Source organism: Melanostigma gelatinosum (assembly GCF_949748355.1).
Source record: "Melanostigma gelatinosum genome assembly, chromosome: 15".
Lineage (NCBI taxonomy): Eukaryota > Metazoa > Chordata > Actinopteri > Perciformes > Zoarcidae > Melanostigma > Melanostigma gelatinosum.
The window spans coordinates 10,243,113-10,260,616 of record NC_136648.1 but is presented as its reverse complement, the minus strand read 5'-3'; the positions used below and the strand labels follow the sequence as shown (position 1 = coordinate 10,260,616).

The 17,504-nt window shown below is 42.2% G+C and overlaps 1 protein-coding gene across 1 annotated transcript; it reads left to right on the top strand.

Moving 5' to 3' along the window:
- Positions 1 to 612: 612 nt before the first annotated feature.
- LOC306789777 (unconventional myosin-VIIb-like) lies at positions 613 to 16,709 on the top strand. The gene is made up of 47 exons (XM_079285848.1): positions 613 to 738; positions 968 to 1,036; positions 1,171 to 1,286; positions 1,401 to 1,528; positions 1,668 to 1,810; positions 2,130 to 2,243; positions 2,343 to 2,496; positions 2,622 to 2,698; positions 2,841 to 2,960; positions 3,211 to 3,353; positions 3,443 to 3,653; positions 3,786 to 3,921; positions 3,999 to 4,165; positions 4,347 to 4,487; positions 5,347 to 5,505; positions 5,686 to 5,778; positions 6,097 to 6,191; positions 6,413 to 6,497; positions 6,628 to 6,729; positions 7,020 to 7,136; positions 7,249 to 7,437; positions 7,548 to 7,805; positions 7,933 to 8,088; positions 8,191 to 8,259; positions 8,370 to 8,494; positions 8,762 to 8,888; positions 9,015 to 9,134; positions 9,764 to 9,937; positions 10,121 to 10,348; positions 10,780 to 10,947; positions 11,133 to 11,250; positions 11,539 to 11,665; positions 11,776 to 11,945; positions 12,049 to 12,230; positions 12,526 to 12,635; positions 12,807 to 12,958; positions 13,665 to 13,818; positions 13,931 to 14,086; positions 14,315 to 14,420; positions 14,699 to 14,812; positions 15,116 to 15,203; positions 15,284 to 15,390; positions 15,492 to 15,677; positions 15,834 to 15,950; positions 16,048 to 16,131; positions 16,333 to 16,446; positions 16,597 to 16,709. The coding sequence occupies exons 1-47, from the start codon at positions 628 to 630 to the stop codon at positions 16,687 to 16,689; spliced, it is 6,273 nt and encodes a 2,090-aa protein (XP_079141974.1). The 5' UTR covers positions 613 to 627; the 3' UTR covers positions 16,690 to 16,709.
- Positions 16,710 to 17,504: the final 795 nt, after the last annotated feature.

Below are 17,504 nucleotides of genomic sequence, written 5' to 3'. Positions count from 1 at the left end.
TAAAATTGTGGAGCTAACATTAGCACAGAACGTTAGCACATCATTTCCTAGCGTTAGCACGTCCATGCTAAACAAGCTACTGAAGGTTACCCGAATGTATCCACATGCTGCTTTTTGTGTTTTAATGATTGTAACAGTGAATAAAATAGCTTTACAGGCACAGTGCTGCTCCTTAATTTCACTCACGTTTACACTGTGATCTGTTGGCTTTAGCTTCTATCTTTATCTTTTTAACCAGTTTTCGCTGATCAATCAGCTTGACATCCAGGATACATCCTTCAAATGCAAATTGTAGATCCTTCTCTCTGCTTCTTTCTGAAATTTTTTATTTTTTCCAAAATATTAGATATGTATTGAGTGAGTGCAGTTAGTGACAGTGTGAGCTCCATAATAACGTTAGCTCTGACAGCTTGAGGAAGTAGCGGCGGGGCTTAGTAAGCGTCATTTTCACTTAAATGTGTAATTGGATAAAATGATGAAGTCATGTAATTTTGGACAGACATGAACATAAACTGCACCTTGACTGTTTGGCGGCGGCATACAACCAGGAGGCGGTAATTGTAGTTTCTTACTTTGACCTCCCAGGAGCAGAGTCTTTCCCAGGAGCAGGAGGCCTCTGTCAGGATCATGCACCCTACGTCAGTGGAGGGTGTGGATGACATGATCAAACTTGGAGACATGTCCGAGGCCGGCCTCCTCAGGAACCTCCTTCTACGACACAAACGAGACATCATCTATGTAAGGCACACATGCAACACGCACACTGTAGTATACATTTGAAAGTGAGCAACCTGCCACTGGGGTGAATGAATTTGACGTTTGAAAGTGCAGTTTCACCTGAAATGTTTCGTGACAAGAGTCAAGACCAACAAAACCAAATTTGACATTTTTCAATGAGCATTTCAAACAAAATGCTGGTATCCCATAATCTGGGTAATTGAACTGTCCTATTTTCCTCTGATTGTAGACCTACACAGGCTCTGTGCTGGTGGCAGTCAATCCATATCAGGATTTCCCTTTGTATTCAGGTGACCAGGTAAGGCTGGTAGTAACGACTAGAACCACCAATAGTGCAACAGTTTCAGATCATTTTGCCTTTATCGTCTGACTTTGAATCTCGTCATCATAGATGACAGTGGTGATTCATGTGTGTATCCTGTTGTCCTTCAGGTGCAGTTGTACCATGGTCGAAAGCTGGGGGAACTCCCCCCGCACATCTTCGCCATCGCTGAATCCTGCTACTGTAACATGATGCGTCATCTCAGGAACCAGTGCTGCATAATCAGGTCAGAATGAATCACTCCGCTGTCAACTGTTGCCGAAAGGCAGTCCGAAATAGAGTTAGTGTTCAGGTTTTTAACTTTCTGATCACTCATTCATTTTTTCTGACTTTTCCTCAGTGGGGAATCAGGAGCAGGGAAGACAGAGAGCACTAAGCTGATCCTGCAGTACTTGGCAGCAGTCAGTGGTGAGCTCTCTGAGAAGCAGATTGAACAGCAGATCCTGGAGTCTAACCCAATACTAGAAGGTACCACATCAACACAACTGTTCTTCAATGATACCGAGACATGCGGTTGTTTTCAACAGACAGGCAACACATGCATACACAGAATAAGGGAAAAAACAAAACAATCGGTGCTCAAATATCCCTGTTCTGTCTCGTGCAGCGTTTGGAAATGCAAAAACAATCCGCAACGACAACTCCAGTCGCTTTGGGAAATATTTGGAGATCTTCTTCAATAAGGACGGAGTGATTGAGGGTGCTCGTGTGGAACAGTATCTTCTGGAGAAATCTCGTGTCTGCCATCAGGTGAGTTAGCTCTTTCCAAACACCTAGCTCCTCTTATCTGGGCGGATTTATGCTGTCGACCTATAACGGCAGGGCTATGTTAGATAAACATGCTGTTATCATGGTCAACAAGCGATCTATGTCCTGGAGAGCAAGTAAATCATTCCATGTTGCTTGTCATCCCTCTTGTTCACTGTACAGAGGAGTGAAAATACACAAAGCCATATGAAACATGACTAGCTCATTTGACTGTGTTCATTTACACCCACTTGACAGAAAAGTGACACTTTAGTTCATCTTTTTGTAGCAATAATAGCGCATTTTTGCTCCACAACCTCAGGCCCTGGAGGAGAGAAACTACCACATGTTTTACTGCATGCTGGCAGGAGTCACGGCAGAGGAGAAGAAAACCTTGAGCCTTGGAGATGCTAAGGAGTACAAATTCCTCTCTAAGGTATTACAATATCTACCTGCAGCTCATTCTGTCACCTTAGCCAAAACAAACATCTACAGACAGCAAAATAATCGAAACCTTTGCTCACATGTGCTGCAGGGCAGCAGTATCGCGTGTGGAGGCAGGGACGATGCTAAGGACTACAATATAATTCGTTCCGCGATGAAAATCCTGACCTTCTCAGAGAGCGAGTGTCAGGAAATCCTCAAGCTGCTGGCAGCCATATTACACCTGGGAAACATCTGCTTCCAGGGTGAGTGCATGCATTTTAGATTCCATACAGTTCTCTTTCCCCCACTCCCAGTCTGCCTCTACACCGTCTTCTGTCAAATACTTTCGGTGTTGCTGTTGTGACATTTGATCTCGTGTTCCCACCAGCAAACACGCAAAATAACTTGGAAACCAGTGACGTCAGCAAGTCAGAACACTTCAGCATCGCAGCGTCAACACTGGAGGTGGGCACTTTCTTCTCTACGCTCATATTATTTAGTGAGTGATTGAAAACGAGACTCTGTATGTTTTTCTGTATGATTTGCACCATCAACGGATCTTCATTCTTCCGCATTAAATGATGACGTTCTTATCTGTTCTTTTCAGGTCCACAAGTCTTCCCTGGCGACGAGTTTGACCCATCGTTCCTTCATGACCAACAGAGAGAGGGTGACCAAACCCCTCAGCGCCGAACAGGCCTCTGACTGCAGAGACGCCTTTGTCAAGGTAATGAAGCCGGTGGCAGTAAATCAGAGTGTTGCATTACTTCCTTATTGGATCCTGATTCCTGACTCGAGGTGAAATTAATGAACATTGCCCTATGAATGCTGGATACTGTAATTTATAAGGAAGTATGCCAATTCAGCTGCATGAGGCAATTTTGACCTTTGATTGCACAGCGAATATTAAACAAACAACAGTCACGAATACATTTGAGTGGTTAACATTCCTTGGTTATTTGTGGCCGATCTCTCAGGCAATCTACAATAAGTTGTTCATATGGATCGTTGGGAAAATCAACGGTGTCATCTGTAAGAGGTTGACCAGCAACCCCAAATCCTCCTTCCTGTCCATCGGCCTGCTCGACATCTTTGGCTTTGAGAACTTCAACACAAACAGGTCAGGGCATTTCTTCACACTCCCTTAAAGCTGAGCGTAGCACAACTCTGTGGTAACTTGAAAGTTAACGTCATCCTGTCGCTTCACAGCTTTGAGCAGCTGTGCATTAACTTTGCCAATGAAAAGCTGCAGCAGTTCTTCGTGGGCCACATCTTCAAGCTGGAGCAGAAGGAGTACCGGAAAGAGGACATTGTGTGGAATAACATCAAATTTAGTGACAATCAAAGCATCCTGGACATTCTGGCTGTGAAACCCTGTAACCTGCTGGCTCTTATAGATGAAGAAAGCCAATTTCCAAAGGTGGTGGTGCTATAGTGTATTGCTTTTTGATTCACAAACCGAACATTAGTTCAGCTTTTACTGTAAAACCTGCCAGTTCAGTCAAATATTTCCATTTGTCTTTAATTCAAAATATGTTTTGACGTGTCACAGGGCTCAGACTTCACTTTGCTGAACAAGATGAACCAGCAACACAGAGGGAACAAAACCTACATCGCCTCCAAAAGTGAACACGACACAGACTTTGGGATTCGCCACTTTGCAGGCAGAGTTTATTACGACTCCAAAGGTGCAAAGGCAAAATGCAAAAAAAGTCCAACTAAAAGCGTAATGTGAGCTGAGCAATGATTTCTTTCTTCTGTTTAGGGTTCCTGGAGAAGAACAGAGATGCCGTCAGTTTCGACATAATCATGATGGTTGAAATGACCACCAACAAGCTGCTTCGTCAGGTTTTTTTGACTGAGCTTTCAACCAATGGTGTGAAGATTAGTAAGAACAAAAAGGTCATCATGACACCTAAGACCTCCCTACGGGTATGGAACTATGACCTCACCAGCCAGTTACTTTCATTTTCCTACAAATATAATCCACTTCTTTTTGATGGACATTTGTTCGTGGTGCATATTGGGATACAGCGGACAAGCACCGATAGTGACATTGTGTGACAATTTACAGTTCGCACACATTTTAGTGTCCTCTCTGTCATCCGTGCAGGCTCAGACTGACAACCGTAAACAGGTGGCGACGCTGAGCGGTCAGTTCCGTCAGTCTCTGGACTCCCTCATGAAGGCTCTGTCCGCCTGCCAGCCTTTCTTCATCCGCTGCTTCAAGCCCAACAATGAAAAGCAGTCTAAGGTGAGTGACACCAGAGCTTTTAAACATAACCGTATAATTGAGGAATTATGTTCGAGAAACAAATGACACGAGGGTTGAGAAAAGTTGCAGTACTGTTTATAAAAATCAAGACACTTCTCCGAAATCTTGTTGTTGTGAGTCAACCGTCGCTGTCTGCATTTGTTTGTTTCTCCTTTGCCTCAACTGAAGAAGATACAATTAATTTCCGCATCTGCCATTCAGCCCCGCTACCATCTGTCCTTGCAGTGGATAAACAACCAACTCTTCCTGATTTGTGCCATAAAGTAATTGACCAAATTTCCGGAAAAATAAAACAATATAACATACCATGTTGGGATAGTAACCGGGAAGCTTTCCTCACCCTTTTAAATTAAAATGTATCTTCATCCATCCACCATTTTTTTTTCCTGCCATGTTAGTGTCCAGCCACTTTTATACAGGCATTCATGGTCCCCAGAGGATGCCCTTTCTTGTTACTACTGCGTTGCAATCCCCTGAGTTTTCTTATTGTGCCATTAGCAAGCCAAAGTTTAAATCTATCCTTTGAAATATCTCAACTTACATGATGAACAGGCATTCATGGCTCCCAGACAATGGATGATAATACATTTGGTGATCCTCTGACTCTTCCTCTAGCGCCACAATGAGCATGACATTTGACATTTAAATTGAAATTTTGGATGGATTGTGATACACACGTTGATGTCCCCCTCAGGTTGAATGCATATATATATATATATATATATAACAGTGGACTTGCAGAGGTGATTTTGCTGGTGCTGTCGAAGAAAACAACAATGCTATACTCTGGCCCGTATAGAAAGAATATACAAACCCCCTTTACTGTGCTCTCCTGTAGGTGTTTGACAGAGAACTGTGTATGCATCAGCTGAGATACTCCGGCATGATGGACACCATTCGCATCCGGAAGCTGGGATACCCAATTCGCCACACCTTTGAGGATTTCCTGAAGCGCTACAGGGTGCTCCTGCAGACGACCGTCTGTGACCCCAGAACTGTTAGTCGTGATGATCATACGTTACAATGATTTCATAAAATCTTTGTGGAATCTAAAATGTTAAGATAATACTGTTCATGCGATTATGATAGCCACATGACAGTGTCCTTCTTTATCGTCTTTCCCCTGGAGGAATTTGTGCTGTCATGAGTGTCTCTTCACTGTCTTTATTGTCTGCAGAAGACATCTGCTGCCTGTTGTGAAGCCATCTGCCAGACAGTGTTTGAAGGAGCCGACGAGTGGAAAATAGGCAGGACCAAGATCTTCCTGAGGGTGAGGAAAACGTTTCATTCAAACCATGCTGTAACACAGCTTTACTGTTTCGACACAGTAGAACATCACTGCAGATTAACAGTATTAACTGGTAAAGTAGTAACAGTGTTACGAACTAGCAGCTAAACTGTTGACATTACCGGTACTTTCTCTCTTCGGTGATTTGATTCATATTTAAGTCGTACACTGCAGTTTACTTGATTCATTTTTTGTAAGATTTGGATGATTTAATCTTGGAACATTATGGCATCTGATCGCAACGATGTTTTTCTGGATAAATCAGAAAGTAGAATTGTGTCTTTTCTCACTTTATTTCAGGATGCTCATGACGCGGTCCTGGAACGACTGAGGGAACACAAGCTCAGCAAGAGCGTTCTGGTGATCCAGAGGGTCATGCTGGGACACAAAGACAGGTGCAGCTTCTAAGAAGACTAAAAGGGGAAATTAGATATAATGTACTCAGGACTGAATGAGGCCATGGGTGCATTTCTTTGTTTATCTCTAAAGGTCTGGGTATTACTAAACTTTAGCGACAGATTTGGTATTTTTATTGAGATACATATACTTCCAGATGAAATGTGGTGTCACAGAAAAAGATGTGTGATGGAGGTTTCTTTTTTTGCTTATTTGACAGAAAGTCTTTCCTGAAGAAGCGTCGGGCAGCTGTGGTGTTGCAGAATCACTGGAGAGCTTACAGACACAAGCAGATGAGAAGAAAGGTCTGATGCTTAATCACCTTTTATAGAACTCAGAGCTCGTAGTTGACGCCATGCTCTCTCTTTGATGTTTGCTGTAACGTATCTAAAGTCCAGTGGCCTTGTCCTTTGTTTCCACTCTTGCTTCAACCAGCTCCGGCACGGCTTTGAGCGGCTGGCATCAAAGATCCGCAGTCGTAAGCTGTGGTTACAGTACCAAAGACAGCGAGCAGCAGCACTCGTCATACAAAGCCAGGCATGTACTATCCATACTGTACATGGTATTTACAGTGTAGCGTTACTACATTTTCAGTCTCTGAGGTTGAAAGTTTAACTATTTTTGTGTGTAGATATATACACATAAGTTAACGTGTTTAAAATTAATTTTTGATTGAAATCAATTTGACTACTATTTTTATATGTTAAATGTATGAATTTCACTTTTATTATTATTATTATTATTACAGTGAAGTAAAAAACGACTTATTGTCGGTTCTTTTGCGACACAAACATTTAAAAAAATGAATCATCTCTGTTAAACTGCAGGTGCGAGGCTACCAGGTGAGGAAAGGCTGGAAGCAGAAGAGGGAGGCAGTCATACTGCTGCAAGCTCATAGAAGAGGACTCCTGGCCAGGAGAACAGCTCAAAACATGAGAGATGACGTAAGAACTGAAAGTCTAGAAACTAGAGATAACATAATCACTGTGAAGAAATAGGCGTGTTGTATTAACAAACCTTTTCACCTCTTGTTTCTATATCTTCTCTCGACCCAAGCGTTCCTCACAGGCCTATCTTTTGCACCTGGCGAAAGAGAGCCAACAGAAGATCGCTTTGGAGCTTCAGCAGCGGCTGAAAGTTATCGCTCAATCCCAACCAGCTGAAGAGGAGCCTGAGCCTGATCTCCAGCCCACGCCTCCTGTGGAAGTGGTGAAAAAGGAAGCACACCGTTCAGATGAATTTGAGGTTAGACAATATTTCAGTTGTGTAATCTGGTAATGTCACATTAATACATGGTTAGCCTTTTTATCATATACAATTCATTTACTGAATCCAATTACATTTTGACTGTTTAGAAGACGAGGAACATGCCAGAGCCGGTGGAGGAAACCTCAGTTGAGACATCAGAGTTGGAAATCATCGCTCCGGCCTCACTCTCACCAACCCCTACCCCGTCGCTGGAAGAGGACGAGGACGAGTTTGATGACGCCAGTGATGAGTTTTCCTTCTTCAAGTTCAGCATCCTTCACTTCGAGAGCAACACCGGCCACACGCACTTCAACCAGAGACTCAAGCAGCCACTTCTGCCCCACGATGACGAGGGCGATGCACTGGTGAGTGGACCGAGAGGAACAAAGAGGAACAAAGAGGCAGCTGTCTTACCGTCAGCTGCAAAGATTTCCAGCTTTGGCCAAAGCTCACCCCCAGTTTCGCCTCATCTTTTGCTCATTTTTCCTTCAGGCGTGTCTGACTGTATGGTGGATTATATTGCGTTTCATGGGGGACTTGCCAGAACCAAAATCTGTGGACGCAATGTCTCAAGCATCCAGCACCATCTCCCATCATATACCTCATAGGCAAGGCAGGAGGCTGAGCACCCTGGTGGGACTGGACCAGGTAACATATTCCAAAAAATTTTCTTTTCTGCTGCTGCACAATACAGAAGATCACCTTGAATGTCAAACAACAGCCTCTAATTGTCATGTCTTTTCTGAATAGAAAATGCTGAGGAAGAACAAGAAAAAGCTCGGAGGTGGAAACAGAAAAGCTTCCGTCATTCTGGAGGAGGTCAGCGCTAATGTCGCTCGAATATGAATCAATCAATCTTTATTTCTGTGTTGCTTCATTATGAGCATCTTATGCTAATTCTTCCTTTTTTTTTTGGTCATCTTTACCAGCCAGAGAACATTACGGAGGACGGCGACATTTTGATCGGAGAGGGCCCGACACTGGATCGGCCACTTTCATCTTTGGAAAAACTACACATTATCATCGGATACGCTCTATCGAGACCAGACATAAGGTAGAGATGGAATGATTGTTGACACTATAGGGAGGAACAAACATGCAGATATAACGTTTGTGTACAGTGGAGCAGCATTGTGCAGCCTTATAACATAAGATTCATATCAATCAAATTTGTTCCTTTTTTTCCATCAATGACGTTTTAACCCCCGTCTGAACTATTGATGGTTCTCTTGCATCTTGTTGCGTTCGTTGATCAGTTCTTCTTATACTCTTCGACTGTCTTGTTTATCACTGTTGCTCTCATGTTTCTCGGCCTGTGCAGGGATGAGATTTACTGCCAGATCTGTAAGCAGCTGGTGAACAATAAGAACAGGAAGAGCCGTACGCAAGGTTGGATCCTTCTTTCCATCTGTCTTGGGATCTTCCCCCCAACAGACCTCTTCGAAAAGGTCAGTCTGCAGCAAGCGTTCAGTAAAAAATATGAATTTAGTAAAGAAATAGTTTACAAAATTGTCATCATTCTTTAGTTGGTGGTTTATTCTATTGACACTGTTCTATTCTTCTCTGTTCCACAGTGTTTGGAGACTTTTCTCCGCAGAGGTCCAAATGGTTACAGACAGTACTGTAGTGAGCGGCTGTGCCGAATAATAGCCAACGGAGGAAGAAAAGAGTTGCCCTGTTGGATAGAGGAGCAGGTAGAAACGCTGAATCGCATTTCTTTGTCTGCGTCGTCTCTTGACATTATTTTCTTGGCCAAGTTTATTGTTGAAGAAAAATATTTTCTTGAGCAGCACACGTCGCACCAATCAGCTATGCAACTTTAAAGTGTTTAATTTTGTCCTGGAATTTCTATCAGCATTTAGCGTTATATATTTTTCATACTTTCCTGTCATTTCACATGGCTATATGAGGTATGAGGGGGGGGGGGGGGGGGGTGTTACACATACATCAGTGGGCAGAGATGATTTGCAGGTGGCGGTGGCAGTTGAATACAATCATGTAGCTTAAAACTGCTTCTTTAGTTTAAAGAAGAAAAATCCATAATTCCCCCAAAATGCGGCAGAGGAATTTTACTTTTATTTCCTAGTCCTGTAACTTTATCCACACCACTCGAAGTCACCTGTGTTTTTCGGCTCCGTTGCCTGTTCCACAAGTAGAGACTAACCTCTGGTGGCGCGTGCGGTGCACTACAATAAATCCCGTCGATACAGCATCATAGAACGTGGCGCTTCTGTATTTATCACGGTGTTGAAAATCCTACCGTTAGTATTTGTAAATACCCTGGTATACCTGAATAAAAAGTATCTTTCTTCTCTACTGACAGGCTGCCAAGTCCAAGGAGCCCATAGATGTGTCTGTGACCGTACCGGACGACCGCACTGTCAAGCTACAAGTGGACTCGGCTTCCACCTCTGCTGAAGTCTGTCAAGCTGTGGCTGACAAGATTGATCTTCAAGACACATACGGATTCTCCCTGTATATCAGTCTCTATGACAAGGTGGGCTTCACTTCCACATGTCTTGCCTCGTCTTATTCAGTCAGACCTTCCCCTCTGTTTGCAAACAAAAGTGCACATTTTGGTTATGCCATAAACTGTGATTCCAGTTTCGTAATATCAGTGCTGAATTCCAGTTCAAATAATTATAGAGAACCACGCTCTTAAACTGTCTTTCGTCTCCAGATGTGGTCTCTGGGCAGCAGTGGGAAGCATCTATTCGATGCAGTGTCTCAGTGCGAGCAGGAGATGAGGAGGCAGGGCATGGAGGAGAAGGACGCCCCCTGGACACTTTCCATCCGCAAGGAACTGTTCACACCCTGGCATGACTGCTCGGTAGACCCGATCAGCACAGATCTAATCTACAGACAGGTTATCAAGGGAATCAAGACGGGAGACTACACCAGTGATAAGGTGAGGCTCAGGAGTGAGAGGACTTTCTTTACTTTTACATACTTATTATAACTTAATTTGTCTTGTAAAACTAAAAGACAGAACCCAACATTTGTGTGGTCACGGGTTGGATTTTGTCTGTGAAAGATGTGAATTTTATATCGAAAAAGCACAGAATTTGTACCCCCAAGTCTTCTTCTCTCCACCTTTTTATATGAAGAAGTAGCAGTTCTTTAGCAGGCTAATTATATTGGCCCTTTGGTGTGATGCTACACTAGGAACAAAGAACAATGACGAGGTTAGCATCATAATGTTGCTCCCTATTTCCTAGATGTGTAAATGAGCGACGTTTGCAGCATGTTACATGATATAAATGACCAATTCAAAATAAGGAACAATTTCTTCAGATTTTGTGTAAACTGTATCAAATAAAAATGTGTTGCATCTCTCAGGAGGATGACTACGTCCAGCTGGCAGCAAAGCACTATTACATCCAGTTTGGGTCTGCATACAACAAAGACAACGTCCAGAAGGTGGTGAATGAGTGCATCACCACAACACTTATTGAGCACAAATCTATGACAAAGTGGGTCCAACTCATCAGCGCAGAACACTTAAAGGTATAGTGCATGGAATCAAGCAACAGGCCAAAATGAGATACCGTATGCATTTTATAAGCCTAAAACTGATTTGTGTCTTGCCATGTGTAGTGTTCTCAATACAATTTTCAGTTTTATTTCTTCATCACATGGGTACAAAAAAAGTTGAGTCGCCTCTGGATAATTCTTACCTCCTGGTCCTACAGGGTCCTTATGTCAACGGGAAGCCGAAAACAGACAGCGTAAAAGGAGAACTGGTCAACAACGCCCAACACGCATGGCCCCTGCACTTCTCCAAATTTTATGAAGCTACATTGATGTCAGGTCAGTCATCATACAGCTTATATTACCCACCGTATTTAACGTGCAATACATGTTTTACTCAACACCCAGAGAGGTTTTAATAAAATGTAAAAAAAAAAATCAAAAAACGACATTTAAAAAGGGTAAAAAACATTTTTCTTACTGCAGCTGGGTTTACTGCAGATGAATGTCACCATTTAATGTTATTAGTATGTCTGTGCATCCCCACTGATCTCAGATTACTAGTTGCAATTTAAGAAATGGCAGAGCGCTGCTTCTGAAACATTGCATTCCTATATCTGTCCACAGGACCTCCTTTGTCCAAAAGCAGATTTGTTGTGGCTCTAAACTGGAGTGGCATCTTCTTCATGGATGGCAGAGACAAGAGCCTCCTTGAGATTCCTTACCTAGAAGTAAAGGAAGTACGCATGATCAGGTATGGACAGTTTATGTTGTTCTGCTGATATAATCAGTTTTTTTCCTTGCAAAACATTCTGAGTAAAAAACATCAAACAAATAACACTTTGATGTATATTACCGTTCTAGTGACAGTCATTTCAGTGGCACCCAGTCACTGAGTTTGGCCACAGTCAAAGGAGAGTATGTCCTGAAATCTTGGGACGCTGCGGACATGGCCGCTCTTATTGAGAAAAACCTGGACGGGCTGAGACAACGCTCAGTGTATGCACTGGCTCAACAGGATGCCAGTCACCCAGGTAAGAGTCTACGTCATGTATAGTATTAGGCACATATGAAGTCTATTTCATCCCATTCTTGCATAAAAAACACATATATGCCTCTTTCTCCATCCTTCTACAGATGACCCCATGTTCATGGTTTGTAAACGAGGCGACCTTCTGATCGTAGAGAAAGATGAAGGAAGTTCTTCTGATAAGAACTTGATGGAAGTTACCAACCAGCGGACCGGTGCCAGTGGTGCGGTCCACAGGGATACAGTGCACTTCCTGCCGACTCTCGAGAAGCCCACTGACATTATGCTGGTAGAGTTATCCATCTTTTATTGTAACATTATTACATTTCAGCATTCAACTTCACTATTATAAAAAGAGGACATTAGAAGAGAGTGAATATGAAGAAGTTTAAATCAGTTCATAGAAATAGTGGCATGTATAAATGTAGCCTAGAAATGAAATTGTTGTTTGTATTTACATAATGTAACAACGTATCAAAAACTGTAAAGGCCAAATGTCCAAATTCAGCAGTGGATCCATGAGTGTGATGGTTCGTATGAGCTCCCCTTGTGGTGTAACTAATGAACTGCCTCTGACCCCTCAGGCGCTGCTCAGTCCAGGCCAAAGGAAACTATCAATAACACAAAATACCACGCAGAGAAACGAATCAGTGGCTCCTACCTCTTTAAAAGAGTTTGCATTTGAGAACTTCAGGTATTATTATTTTTCAAATTTACATTGTGAATATTCGTCTAACAATATGTCAGACATTTCTTTTACTCTACATGAATACCAGGTTGTTTTTTAGTGTTGCAAAGAGCAAAAAACTCTCAGGAAGCAAGTAGGACCGATGTGCTCACACAGTTTGCTCCCTGTCTGTCGCAGGCCTGCAGGTAATGCCGGTCGACAGGGTGCGTCTAAAGGGGTCGTCAGGGAGAAGCTGTGGGCTAGCTCCAGAGAACCTCTCAAACAGCCTCTCATGAGAAGCCTGGCCCGCAACTCTGATCTCAGCAACCTGGCCTGCAGCATCTTCACTGATATCCTTCAAACTAATGCTTCCCTGTTGCAGATGAGGGAAAGTTTGGACGCCGTTCCACTCACATCCCTGTTTCAGGATTTGATAATTTTGACCTTGTTTAAAACCCCAAATTCTCAACATGGCTCAGGGGATTTTCCAAACTGTATTCTGTTGCAGGGAGTTTCTCCCAGTTTCACTAATGACGAGAAATTTCAAGTTTCAAACGAAAACATCAGATCATTATGTTGTTTTCACTCACAATATTGTTTATTCCACCTAATTAACTGCATGTAATCTGCACCTTTTTTTTTAGAGGAATAAGTCACTCTAACAGGGTTGTCAAACTCCTTTTAGCCACCCATAGGCCATACAGCCCAATTTGAGCTCAAGTGGGCCGGAGCATTAAAACCATTGCATAATAACCTATAAATAGCAACACCTCCCATTTTGTCCCTTTCTTTTAGTGTGAAGAGGTACAAGTATATTCTGAAAACGTACACGATTAATGAACAATCCATTCACTAAATAGATGATGAACAACCTGAGATGTCTCGCTGATCTCTCGGCTACGACTAAAAACAGTTTCTTCAAACCTCAATTAAGTTATAATTTCTGCCAATTAATTTCTTTAGCGGGCCTCGTTTTTGACACCCCTGGTCTAGAACACATAAAGGACTACGTGTTACAGAACTTAGTCTGTGTGAATCCTTAACCATGGCTGCTACCTATCCTGAAGTACATGGGCGACTACCCCATCAAACATGCTCGCAGTCCTTTAGAGCTGACTGACCAGATCTTTGGTCCTGCCACGCAGCATGAAGCTCTGCAGGACGAGGTCTACTGCCAGATTATGAGACAGATGACCAGCAACGGCAGCAGGTGCTCCCTCCGCATGTACTTCTGTATGTTAGAGCATTCACGCACGATCAAGAGCCAACATATAAAATCCCCTATGATTTCCCCCCCCCCCCCCTGCTGTTCTGGCTCTCAGGTTGAGTATGGAGCGTGGGTGGCAGCTCATGTGGCTGTGCTTGGGCTTGTTCCCGCCCAGTCAGAATTTGATGAGACACACAAAGCGCTTCCTGGAGTCACGTCCCAGAGACCAGCTGGCTCCTGGCTGCCTGCAGAGGCTGAACGGGATGTGCAGGTCAGCCTGGAGTTAGATACTGAAATAAGAAAAATAAATGTAATGTGATGACTGCAACATCCTGTGCAAAGGGTTTGTTACTGGTAGTTATAGGTCATGAATGAATAACTACATTTGAGAAACTGTCAGTCCATATTTAGTCATAATAAGTAATAGGAATCATCAGTGCATGTTTTTAAATCCCAATAGTGTGTACAGTACATGTATTGGAGTGCTTTGTTACCTCAGTAAGGAGCCCAGGAAGCTTCCTCCCCATCTGGTAGAAGTGGACGCCATCCAACAGAACAGCACCCAGATCTTCCATAGAGTCCACTTCCCAATTGACACAAGTGATGTAAGACACAACACTCGCCTCTAAACACTTAGATGAGATGTCCATTGGCTTGCACTTGATCGTGATATTGACAGCATGATTCTTCTGTTTTGAGCTTAGCTTTATTTTTGGTCATTCTATTATTATCGGTATATCCATCCGTGAGGAATCAACCTTTCTCCCACATTTATTTCTTAACATGAGGTTCTAAAATGACTTCCAATTTCCATATTTAAATCTCATATCACAGTCCATTTGGATAGCAGCGAAAGTTTCTATCCTTACTGTTCTTTGTGCAGATATATGAGGTGACATCGACGACCACAATCCAAGACCTGTGCTACAGTATCGCCTCTCAGCTCAAACTGAGCTCAGCTGACGGATACGGCCTGTACCTGAAAACGCCAAACAAGGTGGGGTTGGGTAATATTCCTGCAGGAGTTTGTTTGTTTGATTCTTTTTAGCCATTCATTACATTGTAGTTTGACAAAAAAAGATGAAGATGTAAATAGATGTATTGATTTCTAGATAGCCTAAGAGGATATTTTGTGCTTTGGTTTGCATTGAAAATATGACTCACTTTGACACAATGAGGTCATAAATTTCAATCTTATATACACTGAATTAATAGTCTTCTTCACAGTTAGTGATTGGAATAACCGTATGTGCCTCTGACCCGTTTAACATACTGATATTATTCTGTTTTTAATTCTTAGCTCGTAACCTTGGAGGAGCAGAAATACTTTTTTGACAGTTTAAGGCAGACTTCAGAGCCTGTTAAGAAAGGAAAAAAAGTGAAAGAAGGTAATGCTTCATATACTGACACCTTCAGGTCTTCATAGTCAGTGGTTTTCCATATTTATAATTGAGGTTTTGTGTCCCAGGCAACCAGGCCAATGTGCCCTACCGGGTGATCTTCAAGAGGAAGCTCTGGTTCAACGTGAGCCCGGGGAAAGACCTGGTTGCAGACCTCACTTTCCATTTCCCACAGGTGTGCAACCAAAACACACTCTTCGTTCTGCTGTGTTTTACTCTTTTTTCAACAGGCAGAATTGTCTTGACACATAACCTCTTTTTTTTGCCGCCACATAGGAGCTGCCTAGGTACCTGCATGGATACCACAATTGCACCAAAGAGGACATGACCGCCCTGGGTGGGCTGCTCTTCAGAGTCGAAGTAGATTCAGACAGGTCGCAGTTTGTCATGATCCCCAGAATGCTGAGGGAGCTTGTTCCTGCTGACCAGTTAAAGATGATGTCCTCTGAAGAATGGAAGAAGGTAAAAGAAGGAATGTACAGAGGCAGGGCAGACATTTATGACAATTCCTCTTTTAAAAAATCTGGAAATGGAAGAAAACTGGCTTTTACATGAATGTGTCCAAGTTAAGGGAAGTCCACTGAGTAGTTCTCTCTTGGCTTTTTGTTCTACTTGCAGCACATCATCGCTGCCTATAACAAGCAGAGTGGCATCACGGTGCAGGAGGCCAAAATCGCCTTCCTGATAGGCATCTCGACTTGGCCGACCTTCGGCTGTTCCTTCTTTGAAGTCAAAGTGAGTCCTCGGGATGAAATGACAGCAGAGTTGGCAGACAGCAATTTGAGGAAACTGTTTTGCCTCATTATGATTTCATTTGCATTTGACTTTGCAGCAAACTTGTGAACCTAGCTACCCAAATGCAGTTTGGATCGCCATCAGCAAGCAAGGAGTTTGCATAATAGACCCAAGTACAAAGGTAAGTTTACTAATATATATCCTCTTCCTTATTAGTAGTAATATATATACAGTCTTGTCATGTTTCTTGTTCGTATTTTATTTCCCTGTTAATCAAATCTAGTCTGTTACATTTAATCTCAGTATATTATATTTCATAATAACCCATTGGGGGTGGAGGATTACATCTGAATGTATCTTAATCATACTGTCAACCTTTTAGGAGCTGCTTGTCATGCACCCATTCAGCCGCATCACAGATTACCAAAGTGAAGGCGACTACTTCGAGATGACCATCGGCACCCTGGGCAACATCTTTGTCTGCGAAACCTCAAAGGTAAGTGGCTGTCTTTTAAATTGAATTTCACAAAGTCCAAATCCACAGAGCACAAGCCAACACACATTGTTCTATAAGTCAGTCTGTTGAGTTTTCTTTTATTGAAATGACACATTTTCTGACAAATACTTCCATTTCTTCCTTCATCAGGCCAACACAATGGTGGACCTCCTTATATCGTACATCACCATGTACGAGAGGCAGAGGCAGAACTTTCGACCAAAGAACCAGATGTTTACCTGAGGCTTCAAGAGCAACAGCAGAGACTGAGATACTGTGATTTGCATCTTTCAGTAATGACAAATGACAATGACAAAATTATATAGATTTGCTTCTACTAAACAAGATAGTGACGTTCGAATTTGTCTTATTGTAATTTATTTTGTCTTGACTGCAATTCCTAATGTGTCATTATCAATAACTATTGCAGTCACAGAGGAGTGAATACATTTGCCTGCTCCATCATTAAGTTACAGTAGATTAATTAGATTACGATTAGATAGAGAAGATTACTTGCCTTTTTATTATTACCATTTTGCATTGTTTTCAAAACATAAATTCATGGTGAGGTTTCCTTTTCACCATGAGTCCCATAGTGCCCTTTACACTGGAATATGTTCCTATTATTGCCTCTGCCAGTACAATGAGACCCCCATTTTTTTTAATTTTAAATGCATTTTAATATATCATTATACTTAACATACTTTTTTGTTCAATAGACTTTAGATAGAGTTTTCTGCACATTAAAATATGCCAAATGCAGGATTTTATCTGAAAGTCAAATCCTGCATGAAGACATGTTCAGTCATCATTTGTTCATCCGGCTCCACAACTACAACTCTTCAACACAAATGTGAATAGAGATTTCTTAATTTATTATTGTTAGCATTTTCCACTGAGAAAGTTAGCCTACAATACTGAAAGATACATTGCAATTCATACCATCAAACATGGTTATATTAGGATCTAGTAATGCATATTGTTTATGATGTGGTACGAAATAGAATTTCAAAATACTGTACATATGTTCATACATTGATATATGGACACATATACTT